The 24,598-nt window shown below is 65.0% G+C and overlaps 1 protein-coding gene across 26 annotated transcripts in view; it reads right to left on the bottom strand.

Moving 5' to 3' along the window:
- JAKMIP3 (Janus kinase and microtubule interacting protein 3) overlaps positions 1–24,598 on the bottom strand; it is a 97,062-nt gene that overhangs the window by 4,407 nt on the left and 68,057 nt on the right. For 10 of the 26 annotated variants that reach the window (XM_025467678.3, XM_035707951.1, XM_025467681.3 and 7 more), the window contains 10 exons: positions 22,928–23,026; positions 22,720–22,818; positions 22,457–22,516; positions 18,480–18,545; positions 17,770–17,838; positions 17,607–17,684; positions 13,833–14,036; positions 12,512–12,577; positions 10,443–10,481; positions 9,029–9,910 (listed from right to left, as the gene is read on the bottom strand). In XM_025467678.3, coding sequence (XP_025323463.1) covers positions 9,749–9,910; positions 10,443–10,481; positions 12,512–12,577; positions 13,833–14,036; positions 17,607–17,684; positions 17,770–17,838; positions 18,480–18,545; positions 22,457–22,516; positions 22,720–22,818; positions 22,928–23,026 — 942 coding nt within the window. In that variant the 3' untranslated portion in view covers positions 9,029–9,748. Of the gene's footprint in view, positions 1–9,028; positions 9,911–10,442; positions 10,513–12,511; positions 12,578–13,832; positions 14,037–17,606; positions 17,685–17,769; positions 17,839–18,479; positions 18,546–22,456; positions 22,517–22,719; positions 22,819–22,927; positions 23,027–24,598 lie in introns of those variants that run through there. The other 16 variants (XM_025467689.3, XM_049103170.1, XM_049103162.1 and 13 more) reach the window with 6 other exon arrangements.

Here is a 24,598-nt window from a genome sequence, read left to right as displayed (position 1 = left end):
CAGTGAGCCAGCCGGGACACCTCTGCCACACGCAGCTCCCCGAGGGGCTCACAGGTCACAGAAGAGCCCGGTCCAGGGACGGTAACGCGGGTTAGACCAGGTGGCAGGAGAGACGGGGGACGTGGGAGGCGCTCGTAGCACAGGGTGGGCCCCCCCAGCAGCTCAGGGCCCGGGGGGCGGAGTCTGGTGCACAGACTGCGATGGGGGTGATGGGGGTGATGGGGGTGAGGAGCGGACGAGGGAGACATGGACTGAACCTTCACATCGGGCCGCGCTGAGGGTCAGCGACGAAACACAGGAATGAGCTGATAACCGAGGTCACGAGCAGCATTCGCTGCGTAAGTACGACGACGAGCACGGGACGGGGGAAGGACACGAGGGGGCCCCGCGGGCAGCAGGGCACTGTCACGGGGGCACCCGGCCGACAGCCGCGGAGCGGGCCCAGCGCTGGGGAGCCCACGGGGGACGCCACCCGTAACTCGCGCACGGACCCGCACGTGCGGGTTAGGAAACAGCGTAGTGATTAATGCCAAAACAGAGCCCGCAGAACAGGCTCCCGCCATCTGTGTTTGTGCCGGGAACTCCCGCCGGGATCCCCACTGTCGGGAAACAGAAAGCTGTTGGCAAAGGAGAGACGACGTCTTCCTGGGGTCGGAGGAGCCCCCGGGACGGGCGCCAGCCGCAGATGGCAGCGCAGGGGAGGGCCCAGGCCCGCGGAAACCGCACAACCCAGGAACGCCGGCCCGGGGGTGGGCGAGCGCCGGCCCCACAGTCACCGGGCGGCCCGGGCCCTGCTCCCTGGGCCGCAGACCAGAGTGGCCCGCGGAAACCAGAGCCCGTCCACGTGAGCTCGGAGCTCACTCTGCTCGGGGCCAAGGTCTTCCCCCCAAGGCTCCGATGGGGGTAAGTATCGAGACATAGACGCCCTGGCCAGGCTCCCCTGCTCCTGGCTCCCCGCAGGGCCTTCCCATAACCTCGCACACGCGCCCGGCGCCAGCCCGGCTGTCCCCCCACCCTGGCTGCTCTGTCCCCTCGGAGACCCCGGGCTCGCCCTCGGGGCCACCCACACTCACACAGCGCCCTGCTCCGGGTGTCCTCCTGTGGCTTTGACTCCGCGGCTGCCTGGTAAGCACACGAGGAAGGCCGCGGCCCTGTCACAGGTGAGGGGCGGCCCCAGGGCTCGCGAATGCTGCGGGGGTTAGTGTCACGCGTGACCTCGATGGGCCACTGGCGCCCAGACATTTGCCGGCATTACCCGGGGCGTGGCTGTGGGTGAGGGTGCTCCCGGCGGAGACGAGCATCCGAATCCACAAGCGAGTAAAGCCGAATGCAGCCCGTGCGGGTGGGCCTCGTGCGATCAGTCGAAGGCGTGACGAGAACGGAAGTGCTGAGCAAGAGGGGACCTCCTGCCCTGAGCCGGGACGTGGGCCTTCTCCCGCTCTCAGGCGTGGGCCGACCGGGCTCCCCGGACAGGAGTCTCCAGCGTCGGCTCTCCGGGCCCTCAGGCCTGTGGACTCGAGCGGCCTCTGCACCCGTGGGCCCCCTGGTCCGCAGCCTGCCGGGCGCGGGTCTCTGGACAGCTCAGCCCCGCAGCTGCGAGACCAGGTCGTACGCTCATTCCCTCTCCACAGACAGACAGAGACACACGGACACACACCTCCTGCCGGGTCTGGGGCTCTGGGGAACCGGGACCCGTACAACGTGTCACTTGACTCCCCCGCCGCGAGGAGGCCCAGCTGGACAGAGGTCACCTCACCTGCTGTGGCCGCGCGACTCAGTACAGCGGCGGGACCCGACCTGGGCCTGCTGGGTCTCCTGAGGGCAGCCTCCCCCGAGCCCCCGCAGACGCACTGGAGGCCATAAGTCCCAGAGCACGCCACAGTGTCACTTTAGGAAAGTCAGACCCAAGACGACGTCACACGCAGCCAAGGTAGAAAGCGGTCTGCTCGCAGCCCCAACCCCGGGGGCTCAGCGGTACCCGTGGAGGCCCCTCCCCTGCAGAAACTCAGTTCTCAGCGTGGGCTCCGAGGCCCATGGGTCCTGACGCTCGTGGGGTCCCAGGTCTGTGGGCTGCGAGGCCCATGGGGTCTGAGGCCCATGGGGTCCAAGGCCCATGGGGTCCTAGGTCTGTGGGGTCCCAGGCCCGTAGGGTCCCAGGTCTGTGCGGTCCCAGGCCCGTGGTCCCGAGGCTCATGGGGCCCCAGGTCAGTGGGGTCCAAGGCCCATGGCCTCAGCATCTGTGGGACTCCACCCTGGAACCGGGCACTCTGGGGTGGGCTGCGGCCATGGGTTCCCTCAGGCTGGGAGGCCATTTCTGGGGAGGCGAGGTCCTGCCTCCTCTCCAACGGCCTCAGTCCGCTGGGCCCGATGGGGACCCTGCACCACTGACCCCGAGGACCCTGGCAAGCGGGCAAACCACACTGACTGGCCAAGGGGGGCCCGGGTGCAGAGCCAGCAGAGACGGATGGCGCAGCCAGAGTGGAGGCAGGCAGGGAGCCAGGGGGCACAGGGGATGGGACACTCCTCATCTGGGGTGTCTGGGACTGCCCTGGCACTACTTCTCACCCCCCTGCCCCATTCGGTCCACCCTGCACATCTGGAAGCGGCCCTGAAGCTCGCGGCGGGTGGGGGGGTGCACGGCAGGGGCTCCACTGGCCACAGACCTGAAATCACGGAGGAGCCCTGCCAGGCGGCGGGGCCCTGGCCTCACCGTGTCCAGACCCTTCCTGTCTCCCTCACGGGCTGGACGAAGCCAGAGGCCCCAGAGGAGCCCCCCAAGCCACCCCCTGTCTGTCCACACTGGCCACGTGTCTCGGATGGAGCCTCTAATGCACGCGAGGCCCCGGCCCCTCAGGACCAACCTCCCCCAGTCCCCGGGACCCTGAGCCCCATCCTGGTGCCCGGGGGTGAAGTCTGGCCATGGAGGAGCATGCAGGGCAACGGCCGAGGGAGTGGAGGGGCCCGTGCCTGCCGAGCCCCCTTCTCCAGAGAGCCAGAGCATCGGCCCGGAGCCCGCAGGGCCGGGGTCCCCTGGGCGGGCAGGTGGGGTCCCCGGAGCAGGCCAAGCCAGAGGGAGCCCTGGAGGGCAGGGAGAGCCACGGCCGAGCCGCCTGTCTGGGTGAGAATAGGAGGCGGGGTGGGTGCGGGGGGCAGGAGTGGGGCCCGTGGAACCGGCGTGGGCGGCAGCAGGACAAGGGGTCAGGCAGGCTGGCCGGAGGGCGCTGCTCCTCCGCAACAGCTCCGGCTGGCTCGGGCTGCGGGCAGCAGGCACAGTGCTCTCCGGTCCCCCGACACCCGGCAGCACCCGGGAGCGGCCCCTGCGACCCACAGCTGGGCAGGCGGGCACAGGGCGCTGGGCTGCAAGGCCCCGGCCCTCTGCTTCTCACCTCCTCCTCCATGCGGCCCATCCAGCCCCTCGTGGCGTCCGTGGCAGGGGGGCAGCACCAGGCTGCTGCAGGGCCAGGCGCCCGGTCCCCAAGCCTAGAGCGGGTGCCACGAGGGTGCTGGACCCACAGCCCGGCCACCGAGTTCTCGGGGACACACGAGGATCCAGCCTCGGCCCTGGGGGGGTGGCAGAAGCGCAGGGTGACAAGGCACCACGGTCCCCAAGTGCCGGGCTTCCCTCCCGCTCAGCCGGTGGCCCCCCCATAAGGCCCTGCCCCGGTTATCACACACAGTGCGACAGCTGGGGGTCACGGCGGGGCAGGGGCGCAGCGCAGGCGGCTTCCAGGGCTGTGGTCACGTACGGGGACCGGCCAGGACTGCACGGACAGCACCGCCCGCCTTCCCACCACCCGAGCACCCAGGGCCCCCCCAAATCCACATCAGCCCCAAGTCACCAGGGCCTGGAGCTTGGCCCCCAGGGAACGGCCAGAGGGCTCCTAGAAGCCATCCAGTCCTGCCCCTGCCGGAGAGGAGGGTGCTCGTCCACACGCATGAGCTACACAACCTGTACACGCACCCTCCCCCTGGGCCACCCTCCCCGCTGCCCGGGCTCCTAGGTCTCCGCCTGACCACACGCTCACCCAACTGCACAGATGCACAGACACACACCACACACACAGTGCACACATGGAACACACACGGCACACGCACAACACACACGGCGCACGCACAATACACAGTGCACACATACAGCATACACAGTGCACACACAATACAAACAGTGCACACACCACAGTGTATGCACAGAACACAGAGCACACACAATGCACACACAGAACCTACACGGTGCACACAGAGAGCACACACAACACACTGTACACACACACCGCACACACAGAACACACCCACAGCACACTCAATGCACAACTACACACCGTGCACACTCACCGTGCACACACTCCACCCACACGCAGAGTACACAGGCATGCACAGGGGCTCACACCCGTGCACACACTTTATGCCTCCTTCTCCATCGGTTCTCAGTTTGTTTCCACTCGAGGCCGAAGCAGCTGCTCTCAGCCCGGGAAGGAGACACCCCCTCTGACGCTGACTTCGCTATCCCGGCGTCTGTTCCTGATGGCTTCACGGTCGTTCCGGTGAGATCCATGACCGCTCTCCCTGAGATGGCGACATTCCGGATGGCCGGCCAGCTGGCTGCAGGCCCTGAGCCGGGCGGGAGGAATGGACGGGGCAGCAGAGCACCGAGGGGAGCGGAGGGGGGGCCGCTGGCTGCACGCCGCCTCTTCAATTTCCGCCTCAGATGGTCAGAGAAAACCTTACACAACGCGGTACAGACGGGATTCTAAGCGAAGAGCAAAAACAAACTGCTCTGAACCCAACCCGAGCCAGGAGAGAGTCCGGCAGGGCCTCCTCAGGCTGAGCATCTGGGCCCCGCGGGCCCGGCGTCGCGACTCCTGGGGGTCACCCCGAAGCATCTCCTCCCACAGTAACGAGCTGCACAAGAGCAAGCGCCAAGCGCCCCCGGAAAGACCCAGGAAGAGGTCAGACACGCACAAGCGGTCCCGCACACACACGCGCGAGGCCCAGCACGGGGGTAACAAGCACAGCGCGCGTCCACACGACCGCGGGAAGCACGATGCCTCCCTGTGTGAGGACTTACAAGACGGTAACACGGCCCTTTACAAACACGTGTCTGCCTCAAAGCGCCGCGCAGGGCAGCGCCCCGCCCCGGGAGACCCGGCTGTGGCTGGGAGCCCGCGTGTCCACAGACCTTACAAACCACGGAGCACGGCCGGCCCATCCCCAGGCCGCTGGCCGGAGTGTGACGTGAGCCGGTCCCGGGCCCAACACGACTGCAGCAGCAGTGACCTCCACGCGGGCTCGCTCTGACACACAAGTGTGGCCACGCCGTGGCTTCACGGGAGTCGGAGGTTGCACACGTCCGACAGGCACACGGCTGGCTGCCCAGGAGGGCCCCGCAGCGCGCGGCAGGTGCCAGCGTCCGCGGCCCCACCACCCGGCAGGCGCCCTGTCCCTGCCCCCACGACGGACAAGCAGCACCCGAGGACAGCAATCCCGTGAGCTCAGCCACCACCCCCGGGACGAGAAGCCTCAGGAGCTCACTCGGATGAACCTTCTACGGGGAAACATGAGCATCTTACCTTCTGCTCCGTAAACAAACACATTTGAAAAAAGAAAGTTCCACTGGGTTATGATGGAGAAATTATACACATATTTTTTAAATGAAGTTTCCTGCCCACATGTGCACAAGGCTCGGGAACTGTGACGTATGTGCTCTGAGCGACAGCAGCTGCTCCCTGCTCCCGGCACCGCCACTCAGCGGCCTCCGAGGCCCACGGGGAAGCCGCGCATGAGCGACGCACCACCGGGCGTGGGAGGCGCCCAGCTGCGCGCTGGCGGCTGTAAATCTGGGTCTGCTGACAGTTCATGTCACACGTGTCGCCCCGCAGCCCCGGACTTTTCCCGGCCTCAGCCCCAGGAACCAGTGGGGATGAGGCTGAGGGGTGCGGCCGGCGCAGGGGCGTCAGCAGGCAGCGGCTCCCTCCCCCTGCCTCCCGGTGCGCAGGGACTCGGGGCTGGGGAGGACACTCGAGCCGGGACAGGGCTGGCCACGGAGCGGGACTGGGGATTGTCACCAAAAGAGGAAGAGCTCTTCACAAAGGGGTGGACGGAGCAAGGGATGGACGACCGCGGGCAAAACGTGTGCTTTGACCCAGCCCGTGCCCCATGTGCAAAAATGGACTCGGAACCAGTCTTGGATAGAAGTGCCAGACACCAAGTCACATGATCTAGAAGGAAACATGGGAGAAAACAATTGTGATTTGAACCAGTTTCCTTAGGTCCAACACTAAGGGCTGGGTGGGGGTGGGGCGACTGCAGGGTGGGGGTGCCTGCAGGGGTGGGGGTGGAGTGACTGCAGGGGTGGGGGGAATGACTGCAGGGGTGAGGACGGGTGACTGCAAGGGTTGGGGTGGGTGACTACAGGGGTGGGGAGTGACTACGGGGGGGGATGACTGCAGGGGTGGGGGGGATGACTGCAGGGGTGGGGGTGACTACAGGGGTGGGGGGGATGACTGCAGGGGTGGGGTGGGTGACTGCAGGGGTGGGGTGGGTGACTGCAGGGATGGGGGATGACTGTAGGAGTGGGGGTGGGTGACTGCAGGGATGGGGGGATGACTGTAGGAGTGGGGGTGGAGTGACTGCAGGGGTGGGGTGGGTGACTGCAGGGGTGGGGGTGTGTGACTGCAGGGGTGGGGTGGGACAGGGTGCCTGCAGGGGTGGGGGCGGGTGCCCGCAGAGGGCACAGAGGGAGTTGAGGCTGCGGGGATGGCGCTGGATCAGCACTGGGGGCACACGCGTGTGCCAAAGCCCCGAGAGCCGCAAGGCCCAGACCCGAAGCTCACGGACTTAGAGCAGAAATCAGCTGCGGGGCCTGAGCGCTGGACAGCACGGCCGCCGCGGGGGACAGAGCCAGGCTGAGTCGGAGACGGACCCTGTGGGGACCGAGGGCCAGTGAGGAAAGGGTTGTGTGTGGGGTCACCAGGTCAGCAGAGCCTCCTTTTGGGGCGAGCGGTGAGCACGCTCCGTGCACGGGCTGGCGAGGCGTGTGCACCGTGGGAGGCCAAGGCAGGAGTTACAGATGGGGCTGGAACGGATCCTGACTGGTCGGCCGGGGATTGGGGTGACCTTGTGGACTCACGGCTTCATCCCAGGTGAGGGACAATCCACAGATAGATGATGGATCGAGAGATGATGGACAGATGGACGGACGGATGGATGGATGGACGGATATGTGACAGATGCAGAAATACGCACGGGCGTGGGGGTGCCTGAGTAGCTCCACGCTGCGCCCCCAGGGCGGCCTAGACATCATGCCCCGCCCCCCACTATCCAAGGGGTCGGCTCCCAAACACCCCCCACCCCCCGGCAGCAGGAGGAAGCGCTCCTTGGGGCAGGGACGCTCGACCCGGGAGCACCCTGGGGGGGGCAGGTCAGGAGGTGCTGAGCCGGGGTGGGCGGGTGCTCGGTGGTGCAGGTGGGACAGCAGCAACGGTGGGCGGTCACCCAGAGAGTGGATTAAAGGTGCGGGCGTGAACACCTGGATGGAGGAAGTGATGGCGGGACGGGCACGGGTTCCCCAGAGAACGGAACGGAGCAGCAGGAACGGGCCCAGGGAGGCCAGTTGAGGAGCAGGGGTCACTGGGCCCAGGGAGGCCCATCGGGGTGCCGTGGTCACCGGGACCCAGGGAGGCCCGTCAGGGAGCAGGGGTCACCGGGCCCGGGGAGGCCACTGGCAGGCGCCAACCTCTGTGCACAGAAGCACATGGAGAAACGGGACACGCGGCCTCGGGGGCCTCTGCTCCGCGTAGTTACCAGGTGGGACGCGGCCCACGGAGGCAGAGCCCGGCAGGTGCTCCGTCACCAAGTGCTGGACGTTACCATCCCCCGTGATGAACGTTCGACGTCATCTCACGGGGTGAGTGACCCTGGGCCACAGCGTCGCCCCAGCCCATCCGGCTCCTTCCCAACATCAGAGAAAGGGCTGGCCCTGGGGCCACCGCTCACGGGATCTCACGGGGGGGGGGTGGTCGGAGCTGCTGGGCCTCCCGGGGCTCACGGGCCAGCTGCGGCGCTCAGAGCCGGCCCTGGAAGGCAGCCCGGGGCCGCGGCCCGCAGGTGTCCAGGGCAGGTGTGGGTGGGTGCAGGTGTAGCCCGGGGCGTCTCTGGGCCGGGGCCGCTCGCCCCACGACGCCTGAGAGGTCGCTCTGTAGCCCGTGCACCCCTGGAGGGCCCTGGGGCCACGCGTGTCCCGGAGCCCGCAGCAGGCTGACCACAGGCCGTCACGCGCCTCTTCAACGGAATACGCGCCACTCGTACTACGTGAGCGATAATGACCGTCACCGTCCCCTTTCTGAACAGGCAGCGGAACAGCATCCGTTGTCCCGGCGCCCCCTTCACCCCGGCGTCTGAGGCCCAGGGACCCCGACCAGGAGGGGCTCCCCGAGCAGCCCTAGGGGGCCCAGCACCTCGCTCAGCCTCCAGCAGCACCTCAGCAGGCCCCGTAAGGACCGCAGCTCAGGAGACTGCCGGGAAGGCAGCCTCAGCCGTGCAGGGCCCTCCTGGAAGGCGGGGGGGGGGGCGGGGGGGCAGCGCCGACCAGTGGACCCCGCGGGGGCTGGAGCCCTTGGGACAGCCCTTCACGCCGGGAGATGAGGCCACCGTCGGACCTCGAAGCTCAGGGACGTCCACTGGCACACCCTCGGGGGCCTGGGGGAGTGTCCTGGGTCCGGGCGAGGAGGCCCCCCGGGGTCAGCACAGGAGGGACCCTGAGGACCCGCCCAGGGATGCCCTCGGGGTGGGGGGCAGACTCTGGGCAGGGCTGGTGGTGGGACGTGAGCCAGCCCCGCCGGTCTCCACTGGCCTGGACAGACACCGGGGCTCCCACTGCAGGCAGGTCCCAGCGGAGCACCCCACATCTCCGCCGGGACCACGCCGCCCTAAGCAGGCTGACGAGGCCAGAGGCGGTGCGGCAGTGACACGCGAGGGCCCCGAACAGCGGGGAGGGGAAACCCGGCCTCCCGTGGACGGACGCAGCACTTACCTGCGTGTCACCGGGATGTCGGGCTCCCTTCTCGTGTCTGCAGGACACAGTGCGTGGCTGCCCTAGCCTCACGGGGCAGCGCGGGCCCCCCCAGCCGGCCGCTGCCCACGGCCTCTGCGGTGCCTGGGGCTCTGCATCCCAGGACAGCCAGGCCCTCTTGTCCCACCGCGCTGCTCCGGGCGGCTCAGGCTGGCCTGGAAGCCTGGGGTTGACGCACGGTGGGGCAGCAGCCGCCGCTGTTCCCAAGCTGACAGCGTCATAAACCAGGCAGGGACACGTTGGCCAGCAGGTGCGCAGGACCCCAGCGACCGGGTCCTCCTAGGCCACCCGAGGGGTCGGGGGAACCATCCTCGGAACATCCTCCGTGACCCGTCTGGGCTTCCCTGAATGAAGGTCGCCTCTGCGGCCACAGGCTTCGGGGTGTCATTTTGTGGGGTGCCTGCCTGCGTCCTTTCTGACCGGTCCATCTGAGACGTGTGTTGCGCTATCAAGGGGCCGTGAGGTGGGAGTGTAGGGCTGTGGACGCTCCTGCACAGAAGCGGCTCTTTGCACCTGCTCAGCAGGGAACTTATGCATCCCTGTCACCGGGATTGGGAGGCTGCGTCCCGAGGAGGGACCCAGGGTCCGGCAGCCAAGACCAGGCCTCTTCCAGAGGAGCCCCAGTCAGAAAACTAGTTCTAAAACTGGCTCATCAGAGGACAGTGGCCCGCTCAGAGGTGCTCAACGCCCCCCTTTCTCCCTCTTCTTCCTCGACAGGACGGGGTCCGCAGACACCAGATCCTCTTGGGGCTTCAGGGACGAGACGGGGCGTGGGATCTTGCCGCCCGGGCCCCCGCTGCTCTCTGGTCCGGCTGGGGGCAAGGGGTCTGGCTCCTCTGGGGGCTGGAAGAAAGGAGACGCGGGGCACAGGTCAGGGAGGCTCCTCCAGAGAGGAAGGGGCTGGAGGGGGGTTGGGGGGGGAGGGGAGGGGAGGTCGGGGGAGGGGGGATGCCGCTGCCCCAGGGAGCCTCTCCGCAGCCTGGGAAGGGCCGGGCATGGGCCAGGCCTGTCGGAGGGAAGCAGCGCGTGGCCCTGGCAAAGCCACAGTAACGACACCACGGGGAGCACGAGCGGCTTCACGGCGGCCCGGGCACTTCTGGGCGAGTGTTAGCGTAGGCCGCAGCGGAGCGCGACAGGACAGAGGGCCGCGGGGACTCGGAGCACATGGGGGCCTCTACCCGGGGGAAGGCCCCCTCCGGGGTCCTCTCCTTCCCTCGCGCCCTCTGACCCCCGAATCCTGGCCCTGGGGCTGCCCAAGGGCTCTCAAGGCTGCAGGGGAGGCCTTGGAACAGCAGCCCTGTGGGCCCGGGGGGGGGCGGGTGTTAGACGGGGACCGTCCCCAGATTGCACCAGCACCAGCCCAGGACATACTCACCGGGTCGGGGCCAGGCGAGCTAAGACCACAGAATGAAAGCTAAGGAGAAAAATAAGAACAAAAATAGAAACTGAAAAGGGATGGGGAGGGCGGGGACGTGGAGGGGAAGAGAGAGAAAAAGAGTTTGTAGAGCTCTGGCGGAAAGGAGACACAGACAGAACAAGACGCCTCCCCGGCACGGAGCCTGGTGCGCTCGCCGGGGGTGTGGGTGCTGGGGGGCGGGGTGGCCTGCTGGGGTAGGGAGGGTGTGGGGGGTGCTGGGGGGCCCCAAGAGGGTGCTGGGCATCCTGGGGGCAAGGCCAGGAGGGTCCCGGGTGTGCTGGGGGGGCAGGAGGGTGCAGGGTGGCCTGCTGGGGTAGGGAGGGTGCGGGGGGTGCTGGGGGGGCCCCGAGAAGGTGCTGGGTGCCCTGGGGGGAAGGCCAGAAGGGTGCGGGGCATGCTGGGGGGCGGGAGGGTGCTAGGGGTGGGGAGGGTGCGGGCATCCTGGGGAACCCCGGAGCACAGGGCTGCCCCCACGCCCCTTGGCGCCCTCCACCCGCCACCCCTGCTCCCTCCTCTGCGGAGCTGAGGCCGGGGTCTGGTGCGGGATGTCCGAGGGCCGGGCTAACCCAGTGCCCCGACAGGCCTGGTGCCCCCACCGGCGAAGAGCTGGCAGCCTGGAGAGATGGGAGCCCGAGGCTGCCCCTGGGTTGTGGGGTTGGGCCGGGGAGGGCCACTCGGGGACAGGAAGGCCGAGCCACGGGAGCCAGGAATTCACATCAAGGGAATTCACGTCCAGGGTTTAAAATCCAAGGAGTTACTACAAACTAGGGCTCTTGCGTTAAGACGCAAAGGGAAACAGGTTTATTTGCGGGGGAGAGACTGCGCATGTGCCGTGAGGCTGGCGCCCTGAGAAGAGCACCCCCACCCCCCCAGGGCCCAGTGGAAGCTTCCAGCGCGTCAGCGTCCACAGGGAAGCAAATCCTATTTGCAGGAACAGCTCTCTGCTTCCTCCCTGCAGGGTTCTAGGGGCGGCTCAGGGCGCTCCCCGCACCCCAGGGCCGCACAGTTACCATGACGACCGCTGGGCAGACACCGCAAAGGCCGGGGAAGGGGCGGGGGGGGGGGGCTGCCCCTGGGGGGCCTGGGCTGAGCAGGTGTAGCCCTGGGGGCTCCTCGGGGAGACGAGGCAGGGAGGTGCGGCCTCTCTCGGTGGGGAAGGCAGATGGTCATTTGGGGAGATCCACCCACGGCAGGACCGACCCAAGAACCGGACATCAGCGCGACCACGGAGATATTAAAACACCCCTAAGTCTGCAATGCCTGGGGGGCTCCGTGGTTGAGCGTGTGCCTTGGGCTCAGGGCATGACTCCGGGGTCCTGGGATCGGGTCCCACATCGGGCTCCCCGCAGGGAGCCTGCCTCTCCCCCTGCCGGTGTCTCTGCCTCCCCGTGTTTCTCGTGGAAACATCCGTAAATCACAAAAAGAACTGCCCCAAACTGAGCGAACCCCACAAGAGGCAGGGTTCCCTCTGGGGCACCCGAGTTTGGGGAGCCCCACGTCGGCTGTCACCGTGAGTGGACAGAGCACCTGTGACTCCACGCCTGGCAGGGCTGGGGGTCCAGGAAAAGCGCCAGCCAGCCCAGCCCCGAGCCCCGAGCTGCGTGGCCCCAAACTCACTGCACGCGGCGCTGAGTGTCCTAAGCCCCCAAGGAAGTGCGTTAAGGACCGGAAACCAGAGACTGGGGCTGCACAGACGGCCTGCTCTCAAGAGGGAAACCCAGGCTTTCGGGGATTTGATTTTTAGGCCAACTGCTTGGTGAAGGTGGAGAGATCCCGTACTCCAGCACGGCCACCAGCACGACAAGGACCCGGGGTCCCTGCGCAGCTCCCAGGGCTACAGCGGGGAAACTGAGTCCGCGAGAGACGGGACGCGGCCCCTGCGAGGTGGCCCGGCGGGGCCATGGCCTCGGTCCTGGAACCGCTCCCCGTTGGCCAGCGCCCCCGTCCCAGGGCGCACTGACGGCCACGCAGGAGCTCTCCGCGCACCCAGGAGACAAAACAAGCCCCCACACCCGCGTGTCTGTTACCTTTTCTTCCAGTTCCTTTATTTGTCGCTTCTGACCTTCTATTCTTTCCTCTAACTCTTTAATTCTCTGCAACGGTAAAAGGGGGAACATCAGAACCCAAGCTGCTCGCTCACTTAGGCGGCGGACGACCGTCACAGAGCCGCTGCCACGCGGGCCCGGAGCAGCCAGAGGTCGCGGTCTCCTGCCCGAGACCCATGCTGCCCGCCAGCCATGGCGGAGCAGGGTGGCAGCTTGGCTCGCCTCAGTTTCCCCGCTTGACACAGCCTTCCCCGGCCAGCCGCTCTGCTCCTCCCGCCCCCTGCAACCTCAGATCATAAACCACGTGCTGGAGCCCCAAGGAACCGATTCACGCCCTCCCCAAGTGCCACCACAGCAGCACCAAGAGCCGCCACGAGGGTCACGAAGCCAGGCCCAGGGAGGACTTCCCGGTGCCTGACGCCAAGGCTTCACCTCTGCATGCCGGGCCCACTAGATGCCCTGTACGCGTCCCCTCTGGACACGCGTGCCACGCCTGGACCCTGGAGGCAGCCGAGCTCTGGCCGCAGCCTGGCTGATGGAAGGACGCGCCTACGGGTAGCAGCCCTGGCGCTGACCCCCTGAGCCTGGCAGCGAGTGTCCCGGCAGCTGACTGGTCTCCGGTCAGACGTCCCCCACGGATGCTCATGGTACAGCTTGTTTTGCTGATTTATCTGACTTTGCAAGCTGAGCTTTGTGCGCAGAGGCCCCCTCCAGGCCCCGCGGTACACACGGGGGGGCGGGGGGCGGGGGCAGATCTTCCACACCAAGGCTGTCCGGTGTGCCAGGGTCCCTCACCTTCTGTTAGACATGGACAGGCCGCATGGGCCTGAGGTCCTAAAGTGCCCAAGGTCAGGGAAGGCCAGCGGCTGCCCCCAGCCCCGGAGCTGCTGCTTCCCAGACCACACCTTCCCCTCGTCCTTACGGTTGAAGGAGGGAGCACTTCAGAGACCCCGCGGCAGGGGTCCCAAGAGAGGGGATGTGCCACCCAGAGGCTGGTCTGCTGGGGCAGGTAGCCTGGCACAGAGCCCGCTGTGGGGCGTGGCTGCTGACGAGCACGCCCTGGGAGGGGTGGCCATCGGAGGGTACATCGTGGGGACGTGGGGACGTGGCCATTAGAGGGTACATCGCGGGGGCATGGCCTTGGAGGGTATATCATGGGGGTGTGGCCAGGAGGTCATGCCCTGGGGCAGGGCCACTGGAGGGCACCCCTGGGAGGGCGCGGCCTGAGAGTCCGGGATGCAGCGGCCAGCCCCCCTCGGCCCCCCCCTCGGCCCCCCCCCCCGCTGACCCCCCCACGGCGCACCTGCTGCGCCAGCTGTAGCAGCTCCATGCGCTCCCGCAGGATCTGGGCGTCCCGCTCGCGCAGCTCGCTCATGACCTGGCGCTTCCACTGCTCCACGGCCACCTTGAGCTTGTCACGCTCCTCCTCCGACAGGATCTCGGCCACCTTGGCCCCCGCCTCCTGCTGCAGGGCGTCGTACAGCATGGCTTCCAGCTCCAGGATGTGCTGGGGGCGGGAGGGAGCGTCAGTGTGGGCTGCGGGTGAGAGGACGGCCTGGGCCTGACCCCTGGGGGCTTGGGGCTGCGGGCCGCCCCACACAGAGGCTGGTTCCTCCTCGACCCGCTTACCCCACCGCCTGGAGAGCGGAAACCCAGTCCCGCAGTAATTAGGACAAGAGCATTCACTTCTAACGTCTGCGTGTGCAGTGACCCTTCAGGGGCAGGTTCCCGGCTCATGCTAACGCTGGGGAGACCGGGGACCAGAGTAGGGGGCGGCCCGAGGGACGGCGGAGGGCCCGCGGGGGGAGGCCTCTTCCTCGGCTCTCGGCCTTCCTCAAAGCCTGGGGCTCCGCGGGAAGAAGGGCAGGGCTCACAGGGGTTTGTCAGACCTAAGGACAGAAGTGGGGGGGGTCCTGGACTTCCAGCGGCTCCCCAGGGGAAGCCAGGCCACTCTGGGGTCCTCAGTGCCACCCGCAGTGGGGCAATCATATCCCCAAGAAGGTAGGTTCAGGACCTGGTCCCTGGAACTCGGCCTTATTTAGAAGGAGGTCTGCAGGGGGAATGAGGCTAGGAGGAGGTCGTAAGGGATTGGCTCGAGTCCCTACAAGGAGAAGGAGCTAGAGGCAGTCCCAGGGGCCTGGGGGGGCGGGGAGCCACGTGAGCGGGGAGGCTGAGGCGGGAGACACCTGGAGCCCCCAGGAGCTGGACGAGGCGGGAAGGACCCTCCCCTGGGGCCCCGGAGGGAGCGCGTCCTGCCCCCCAACCTGGATTTCTCCTGGCCCCGGCTCTGGGAGAGCACCCCCCTCTGGCGGCTGCCCCCTGCGCCTCCGACACGGCCTCACCTGCACCGGCCGCGGGCCCGGGCCCCGTGTGCCTACTGTGCCTGCGGCTTCATCACCTCCACCGTCCGGGTGATAAACCCCCAGAACACCTGCACTCCTGGTGCCGGTTCCTTCGGCCCAACCTGGGTTAAGATCCCCGCCCCCCCCGCCTCCATGAGGCAGCAGCTCCTATTAGCCCCGGGTCACGACACATGTCGGGGCAGTTTGCACAGGGTCCCGCTGGGGACAGCCGGGGCCCAGACCCCGCAGGGGGCTCCAGAATCCAGGCCTCACACGGCCCCTGGACTCCTGCTGCCCCAGAGCCAGGGGCCTCGGCGCTCACTGCAGACTTAGGGGAAGGACCCCAAGTCCCACAGATCCCCCCCCAACAAGAACACCCCAGAGAAGCTGACCGGCCGAGTGGGAGCCAGGCCCTGGGCGCCCCCCCAGGCAGGGGCAGAAGGCCGACGGGGCCGCGGGCCGTGAGCAGGCCCCTGACAAGGAGAGGGCTGCGGGGGTGCGGGGGGCTCCCGCACCTTCGGGAAATCCGGTGCGCGACCCAGAAGCCACCAGGAACCAAAGCCAAATGACCCCTGGGCTGCAACTCAGCCGCCCGCATGCTGACCCTGCGATAAACTCCTCCAGATTTTCCAGTTTGGTCTGGAATACACTCGTAGCTCTTTCCTCGGGAAATGTCCCTGATGGGGTCCTTGGACAAACCACAGTCTTAAACTACGAGAAACCCAACCTCCCATCAAAAGATGTAACCTCTTCAGGAATGAAGGGTCTTTTTCTTCAGGCAAAACGATTATGAAAAGTCCTTTGAGCTTTAGCAGACGTTTTAGGAAATGGAAAAGAAAAAGAATGAAAGCCTTTCGACTTTAGATTTTATTGTCCTTGACAGCCACAAAATCAACTGTCCCCAGCTGTCACAACCAGCTCACAACTCCTCATCAGAGCCACTTCTTAGAGCAGAAGATAAGCCCAAGCATTTAAAAATAAATAAATGCAGCTGGCGGGGGGGGGGGGGGCGCTTAGCCTGTAGCATCAGCAGCAGCTGCACAAAGGCCTCACAGGAAGCTGGAAGCAGGTGCCCGGCCGACCTGCCCCCACCCTGAGCCCAGCCGCTGGCCACCTGCGGGGCTCCCCTGGGTGCACAGCCTCGCCCGGAGGACTCGGGCAGGAACAGCCAGGTGGCCACCCCAGGGCAGGACCGTCGTCTCCCCTTGACGCCCCAGCCGTGGCCTTGCGTCCACAGAGCAGGGAGGGTGTGGTGCCTGGGCAGGCGTCCGCAGCCCTGCAGCCCCCCAGGGCGCCCCACTCTCTGGGATGCGGGTGCGAGTGTGGGCCCCTACGCGGCCCTCTCTCCGACCCCCCACACCGCCCCATCTCTTCTGCACTGACACCACTGAGCTGTATCCGGAGTGGGGCCCCTGGGCCCAGCGGGGAGCCGACCCCTCCTCCGCGCACCTGTCTGGGATGCAGGTCCGGAGCACGGGGAGCATCGGTGGGGGCGCTCAGGGCTGTCCACCTGCCCCCGGATACTGCGAGCATCCTCGCCCCCCACTGGGGGCAGGAAATGTGGGTCTGGCACATGTTTCTGGGAAGGCCCGTGAGCACTGGGTCAGCTCTCCAAGGCCACTGCCCCCCACCATCCCCTGGATGGCTGCTCCCGCAGGTGTCCCACGGCAATGGCTGGCGAGTGGCCACCGTCACCGCCACTGTCACCAGCAGCAGAGCCTGCCCTCAGTGGGGGCAGAGCCTCGCCTCTCGGGGTCCAGATGCGGGTCACAGAGACCTCACGCTGCCCCCTCCAGGCTGGGCAGCCCCCCACGCCCTCCGCACAGCGACCTCGTGCTCCAAAGCACCCAGAGGGCGGCTGCTCACACCCCGACTTACCACACAGGCCGTCCCTGGCCTCACGGTCACTTCCAAAGCCCTGGCCTTTTAGCTGGTCCTCGGGCCGCCCGTAGGGGCCCTGGACGGCTTCTCCTGAACTGCGCCCTGACACGCTCTGCTCTACGGACCGGTGGCCAGAGGGAGACAAAGTCACGCGGGGCAGCACCGCGCAGGGAGGTGGCATCGGCTTAGGGTGTAAGTGATGCTGTTGGAAGGGGGGCTTCCCGCCTCCGGGATAACCCCCTGCCGTGCGCCTCCACGGGGTAACCCCAGCCCGGGACGCTCTTGAAGCCGAGCCAGCCCCAAGCGCAAACGAGAGGTCACTTCTCAAACCAGTATCAGCGCGGACCGTGTCGCAGCGACGCAGACGTGTCTACAGGGACTCCAGATCCCCGCGCTAACCCCCAGTGGGGACACCCCCAGGTGTCAGCGGGGACAGCGGCTTCCCACAGGCCAAGCACGCGGGCAAAGGCGGGTACAACTTACAGGCTCGGAGTAGCAGGTGCACGCAGGGGAACCCCGAGAACGTCTCTAACAAACATTCAGCTGTGCTCGATTAACTCATAGATGCGGGACGTTCCAACGAATCCTATTTCTTTTTTTTTCTTTTCTTTCTTTTTTTTTTTTTGAATCCTATTTTCTCAACTCATTTTAAATATCCATTTGAGCCCTGCCTTCGCGGGGCAAGGTGCTTGCTGCCGGCGCAGTAAGGCCTCCTCGGACCTCGCCGACCCGGAGGCAGAAAGTGGGCCCGAGCCCCCGAAGACGCGGCCGGTGTGTACACAACTTTCCCCCATTTCTACCCCACATCTGAGGCCCCCGCCCCCGGCCGGTCCCGGCAGCCACCCGCGCCTGACCTTGTGAGCCTGGTCCAAGGACTGCTTCCTGTAATCCAGCTCCTCATCCAGGTAGCCCTTCTGCTTACTGAACAGCTCCTGAAACACAAGAGGACCTGCGTCTCGGCCTCGGGCACCCACCTGGCGACGCCCTGCTGCGGACACAAGGCGGGCGCCCACCAACCTTCTCACTCTCCAGGTCCACCATCCTCCGATGCAGGGCCGACTCGGTCTCTTCGATCTGCTGGAGCCACTGGACACAAACCGAGAGAGCAGGTGACGGTGACCTCTCGGGTGGCCACCAGAGCCACCCCACCGTCCCCGGGCGCCTCGGACGGCCCAGGCGTGGGCGGGGTGGGCGCTGTGCGCTTGTGTGCTGGCGGCCGGCGCCCGGGCCAGGGGTCGCAAGCGGGGGTTCGGCGGGAACAGGTGCACCTGAGCACTCAGCCGCGGGCCCATCCCCTGCACCCCTGCACCCCTGCACCCCTGCACCCCTGCCCCCGGGACGCCCTCTCCTTCCTGCTGGAGGTCCAGGCGCTGACCGTGGGCCAACCAGGTTCTGGCTGGGGGTGGAGGGCCGGGGCCTGCTGTGGGCAAGGTGCCCAGGTGGGCCGGGCAGCCCCCAGGGGAGGGTCCTGGTGGGGTGAACAGGAAGCCAGTGGTGCACAGCCCCACTCCATTGCCTGGCCTTAGGAGAGGGAAACTGAGGCAGAGTTGGCCTTGGACGAAGTCTGGCTGCTGTTATAAACACGGCCCCGCGTGGGTGGGACCTCCCGCGGCCCACAGGATTCACGGACCCCCCACCCCACGCCCCAGGAGCCCCTCCTCCGAGGACGGCGCCCTCTCCCAGTGGAGCCCAGCCCTGTCCCCAGAGCGGCCACCAGCTGCCATTACCTTTTCAGCCAAGGTCAGGACCGTCCTAGCTTGGATGACGACGACTTGCTCCTCGTTGGTCAGATTCTGCACCCAAAGCAGACAGGGGTGTCAGGGGCGGGGCTTGCAGGGCACCCAGATTGAAATGAGGGTATGAGGAGGAGTGCCTGGGGGGGGCGCCTGGGGGGGTGAATCGGGGTGCCTGGTGGGGGTGGATGGGGGTGCCTGGTAGGGGGAGAGTGGGGGCACCTGGTGGGGGGAGTGGGGGTGCCTGGGTGCCGGATAGGGGTGAATGAAGTGAGAGTGATGAGGGGCACAGGGGTCACAGGTAAGGTCACTCTTACTGAATTGGCCTCCTGGGCTCTTCAATCCCCTTTACTCTCACCTGGTGACTCTGATGTGCCCCCTCCCGCCCTCCCACTGCAGGTGCTCAGGACACCGTGAGTCCTGCTGGGGCAGTGGGGTGGGGCGGCGTGAGACAGGCTGCGGGGATACGGTGTCCCCAGCGTCCCTCGCCCGCATCTTCGTGTAAGCCAGCCTCTGCCTACGCAGCCTGCACTAGTACTGGTTAGAATCCCGCTTAGGGACGTGGGGCAGGGACCTAGTATTCCTGGCTGTGAGATGGCTCGGGTCCCTGGCGTCCTTGCCTTTTCTCTACATGTTGTATTTGTGCCTCTTCCACAGGGCCCCCCGGGTGGTCTGGCTGAGTCTGGCTTTGGGGCCCACGAGCATCTCGAGGCTACAGGCACTTCACCCGCTCAGACCCTGACTGCCACCTGCATGAGCACCGGGCGGGGCCCGGCTTGTGGGCAGCTGGGGGGGGGGGGGCGCGGAGTCCTGGGAAGCAGAGAGCAGAGCAGGGCAGAGCCTGCTGGATCCCTGAGGTGGAGGACAGCCCCCTACAGCCTGGGACCCCCTGGCTCAGGGCCAGCCTGCTCAGAAATCCCTCCATCTGGGGTGTGAGCTCCCCCAAAGGCAGGGCCTCTCACTGAGCCCCACTCCTGTAGCAGCAGTCAGCAGAGGTGGGAGCCAGTGACCAAGCGCTGTAGGCACAGAGGCAAGCTCTGCCCTGGGGGCACAGGGCACCCCGACAGCACAGAGCGGGGCTGGCAGGCACTCCTCACACCCCCAGCTCCTGGGAAAGGCGGTCAGGTGTGCTCCCTTCTCCCAAGGCCGAAGGGGACCAGGGAGGCCGAGCCAGTGGCTTCAGGGAGAACCTACTGGGACAAGCTTATACTGGACTGGAGGACCTGCAACGTCCCACTGGGTGAGCAGCCTGGCCAGGAGGTGACGACACCCCGATGCCCCAGCCTGGGCAAAGTGCCTTCTGCTCTGCCTTCCTGGCCTCTGCTCCTCCTTCCCTGGGTGACCGGTGCCTCTGCGGCCCAGGGACAGTGGTGGTGAGTGGTACCCCCTGCCGGGGAGGATGGACGACCACTCTGCCCTGCCAGCCCCTGCTCAACTCCAAGGGCCCTGACTCCTGAGCAGACCGAGGTATGGGGTTCAGGTACCCACGTAGCCAGTTTGGAGGCTGTGGCCTCTCTGGGGCGGTCTGTACCCAGCAGCCACAGGACTAGTATGCCCTGGCTGTGAAGGTAGTAGGGGCGAGGCTGTCTCTGTCACCTGCTTCCTCAGCTGGGCCACTCCAAGCTCCAGGAATGAATCTATGGGCTCAGGCTCTATGGGGCACAGTCCTGGGTCATGACATGCATGTGAAGTGCGCCCCATGCTCATCTATGACCACGGAAGGGACGCCCTCTAGGCCCGTCAGTCAGTAAGAACTGCCGAGCTTTCCCCAGGGTCACCTGAGTATAAAACCTGAAGGTGTGTCCTCTGGTCCCTGAGAGCCTCTGTCCTCATGCTCTGAGGCCATGTGATAGTTCCATAGCAGTCCTGCCCACTGGTGCTCTTGAGTAGGCAGCTACAGGGCTGGGGAGGGGCCCTGAACTGAACTGGACAGAGCTAGGCTCATCCTACATCAGCTCCGTGACCTGGGCAGGTGTCCTCTGGGGCCTCAGTTTTTCCAGCTGTGAATCAGAAGGTTAACCAACATGGTTCCCAAGAGCCCATGATGGGGCCTGATAACTCAGGGCTGGACCCCATCCCTGCTATTGGCTAATGCTACCTCCACCTACAGCCCCGAGAGAGCACGGGGTCTGGGAGGGGGCAGATAGCACCAGTGGAGCCTCCTCCCCACGCTATTAGTGAGTAAGGAGAGAAGCGTCCCTGCCAACTCAGGGCCCTGCATGTCACAACTGCCAGCAAGAACAACCTGGCCCGAGAAAATGTGTGAGCACCTGGGTTTTGGTGTGAGTGTGTGAGTGTGTGTGTGTGTGTGTGTGTGTGGAGGGGTGTGTTTGCATGCATTTTTTTCTCTTTTTTGTCATCTTCTACTTCATGAAGTGTACTAATTTGACTAAGTGCCTGGTTCTTTCTCAAGAGTAGTGACCAGGACGGAAGCCCAAGGTGTCTTAGGACGAGCTGTAGACTGTACTTATTAGTATACCTTGGGGAAAATGTTCTGGGTGGTGGAGTGGGGCTGCCTTCTAGCACAGATGAGCTGCTTGTTGGGCAGGGGACTCAACAAAGGCAAGATGATGGAAAAAGGGCTGACAGAAGATGGATGGTGGATGGATGGATAATGTAGAGTGGATGGAGGATGAAAGATGGATGGAAGATGGACAGAGGATAGATGGATGGATGGAGGGTGGATGGATGAATGCATGATGGAGAATGAATGGATGAAGGATGAAGGACGGATGTATGAACGATGAATGAATGGATAGGTAATGGATGGATATGGATGGATGGAGGATAGAAAATGGATGATGGATGGAGGATGGAGGGAGGGATGAAGGATAGATGGAGGATGAATGGAGGATGGATTGATGGAAGAAGAATGGAAGATGAAGGGTGGATAGATGGATGGATGGAGGATGGAGAATGACTGGGTGGAGAGATGGATAAATGGAGGATAGAAGATATATGGATGGACGGGAGATGGAGGGAGGTATGAAGGATGGATGGATGGATGGGTGGATGGATAATGAAGTACATGCAGGTAGAGTATGAAAGCTAGGTGGAGGGTGGATGGATAGATGGATGGACAATGGAGGATGGATGGATGGAGGATGGAGAATGAATGGATGGAGGATGAAAGATGGATGAAGGGTGGATAGAGGATGGATGGATAGAGAATAAAGAAGAAGATGAAGGATCGATGGATGGATAATGGAGTGTGGACAAATGGATAGAGGATGGATGGATAGAGGATGAGGAATGGAAGATGAAGGATGGAGGATGGATAGATAGATGGATAAATGGAGGACAGAAGATGGATGGATGGGGATGGAGGGAGGGATGAAGGATGGAGGAAGGATGAACAGATGGATGGAGGGATGATGGTTGGAGGATAGAGGGTGGAGGGAAGGACAGATGGATGGAGGACGACGGGGTAGAGTCACTCCGTAATCAGCACCCTTCGAGGAGTTTGCTGTAGAAGTTGGAATTGTGCCCGAAACAAGATTTGCAGATTATTTATGGTCTCCACCTCTCCCCCCAAACCAAGGACATGGGAACCCCTGAGGTCTGGGATGTCTAAGATACCGGAAGGAGCTGCAGCCCCACCCCCATCAGGGTGTGGAAAAGCTTGACGACTGGCAGGGATTCCGGAAACTGAGAGCGTGTGTCCAGAAGCAGCATTGCTGGCGGAAACGGGTGTGCACAGCAGAGGCTTCCCCATCCTGCAGCGCGGAGGCCCGGAACCCCGAGCCCAGGGTGCTAGTGGCCTCCCAGCCAGGCGAAGGAACAACATGAGAAAGGGGCAGGAGGGCTCCCGAATCCAGGGGCCGGCCCAAGCAGCTGTGGCCGCAGGGGGGCGCGGGTGGGCGGCAGCGGTGGCATGCACAGCAGGACTCATGGGGGTCCCCGGACCCCGGGGGCTGGCGAGGGCGAGGGCTGGCGTGAGGAGGCATGCACAATTCAGGAGAGCGACATACACTTACGGCGTTATCCCCCAGGATGTCCAGCTGCTTCATCAGCTCTGTGACCAGGATGTCCTAGAGCAACCACAGGGGTACGGGAGGTGAGCGCCAGCTGGGGGGATGGGTGCGCCGGGGGGATGGGTGGGCGGAGGAGGATGGGTGGGCGGAGGGGGGATGGGTGTGCGGAGGGGGGATGGGTGGGCGGAGGGGGGATGGGTGGGCGGAGGGGGGATGGGTGCGTGGAGGGGGGATGGGTGCGTGGAGGGGGCCCCATTTACCGTCACGCCTTCGGCCTCGCAGTAGGCCTGGAGGGGGCTCTTCCCTTCCGCGAAGGGGGTGTGGTGGAAGTTGATGGCCGGGGACTTCCTCTCCCTCTCCTAGGACAGAGCAGGAGGCTGGGCATGGGGACGACACCTCTGCCCCCGCGCCGGTGCCCACACCACTGCATCCCGCACCCCTGCACCCCGCACCCGCGCTGCACCTCACCTCGAGCTCCAGGATCCGGAACTCCAGCAGCTCATTTTGGTCCCTCGCATCCTGGACCTCATGTTTTAACCGACCCTCTTCTACTTCCATTTGTTTAATCTGTAAAATAAGGCAGGTGAGGTCACATGAGGGCGACTCCTCGGCCTTCCTGACGGCTTCCGGCTCTCGTGGGGACAGCTGGCCCGCCGCGGCGCCCAGGGCCCGCCCTCCAGCTGGAGTCCACATGGGTCCACCCTAGTGGGAAAGGGTGAGTCCCCACCCCTTGGCTAATCGGGGTGCGGGCAGGGGGTGAGGAGCCCTGGAAGCCCCCGGAGAGGCGCGGAGCCCGGTCTGAGCAGAGATGGGGAGAGAAGAGGCCCGTCAAGGGAGAGGAGGTAAGAGGCCCCCGTGCGGCCCCGCCGTGGCCAGAACAGTGCTTAGAGCCCAGGCTGGCCCGGGGCCCGAAGGCGCTTCAGGTCCGACGGCGCGGCCACGGGCTGCGGCTGCCTGGGCCCTTCCAGAGCTGACGTTACTGATGAGGGGATTGTTTGAACAGAATCAGAAGCAGGTAAACCTGACGTGTGAGACGCACGCCTTCCAAAGGGTAAGCACAATGATCCTGGGGCACGTGGCCCGGGCCATCCCCCGAACTGAACGTGGGGAGCTGAATGCCCTGCTTGGAAGCTCAGGGGCGCTCAGTGGAGACGGATCCAGAGGCTCAGCACCCAGCAAAGTGCAATTAGGGGCAGGTCCCTCCCACGCGGCACAGCTAAGGCTACGGGGCAGCCCCCACCTGGGATGGGACCCCGTGTCCACGGTAGCCAGAGAAGAGCACAGGTTTAAAGTGTGCACCTGGGGCACCTGAATGGCACCATCGGTGTGAAGTATCTGCCATCAGCTCAGCTCATGTCATGACCCCAGGGTCCTGGGATCGAGTCCCGCATCGGGCTCCCTACTCAGTGGGGAGCCTGCTTCTCCCTCTCCTCCCCACCCGTGCTCGCTCTCTCTCACTATCTCTGTATCTCTCTCTCTCTCCCAAATAAATAAAGTGTGCACCTAAGCATTGTAAGTGTGCACAGTGTTTGTACATGTACATGAGCATCTATGTGTGCACACACATGTTTAAGTGTGTATGGATGTGTGTGTACCTGAGTGTCTATGCATGGAAGTGCTTCGGTGTGCATACAAGCATTTATGTGTGCACACAAATGTGTGTGCTCAGAAGCATGTAAGTGTGCATTACAGTGTATAATGAGTATGTGTGCACACAAATATTTATGCATACGTGTATTTTCGGGAACACAAGCATTTATGTGCATGTGGGTGTTACGTATACAAGTGAGCCTTTAAGTGTGCACGTAGTGTTTAAGTGTGCTCAGGGTGTGTACAGAAAAACACGAACACATGTGCACACGAGTATGCATGTGAATGTTATGTGTGCACACGTGCATTTCCTTGCACACAAGTGTACATGTGCACGAGAGCACCCCAGAAACAGCTGTCCTGATTCAAGACGGACCCGGAGGGCCCACGGGAAGCAAGCAGGTGTCACTCACGATTCAAGACCTAACGGCAGCCAGAGCCGGGCCCCGGGCGGGACCGACAGCTTCAGTGGGGGGTGACGGGCTTGGGTCAGAGGCTGCCGCTGAGTGGGGAGCAGGGTCGCGGGGTGCCCCTAGGGCTGGTGGGGAC

This window comes from Canis lupus, chromosome 28, assembly GCF_003254725.2.
Source record: "Canis lupus dingo isolate Sandy chromosome 28, ASM325472v2, whole genome shotgun sequence".
NCBI classification, from domain to species: Eukaryota; Metazoa; Chordata; class Mammalia; order Carnivora; family Canidae; genus Canis; species Canis lupus.
Note: the sequence above shows the minus strand (reverse complement) of the source record. Positions and strands in the feature narration are given on the sequence as shown.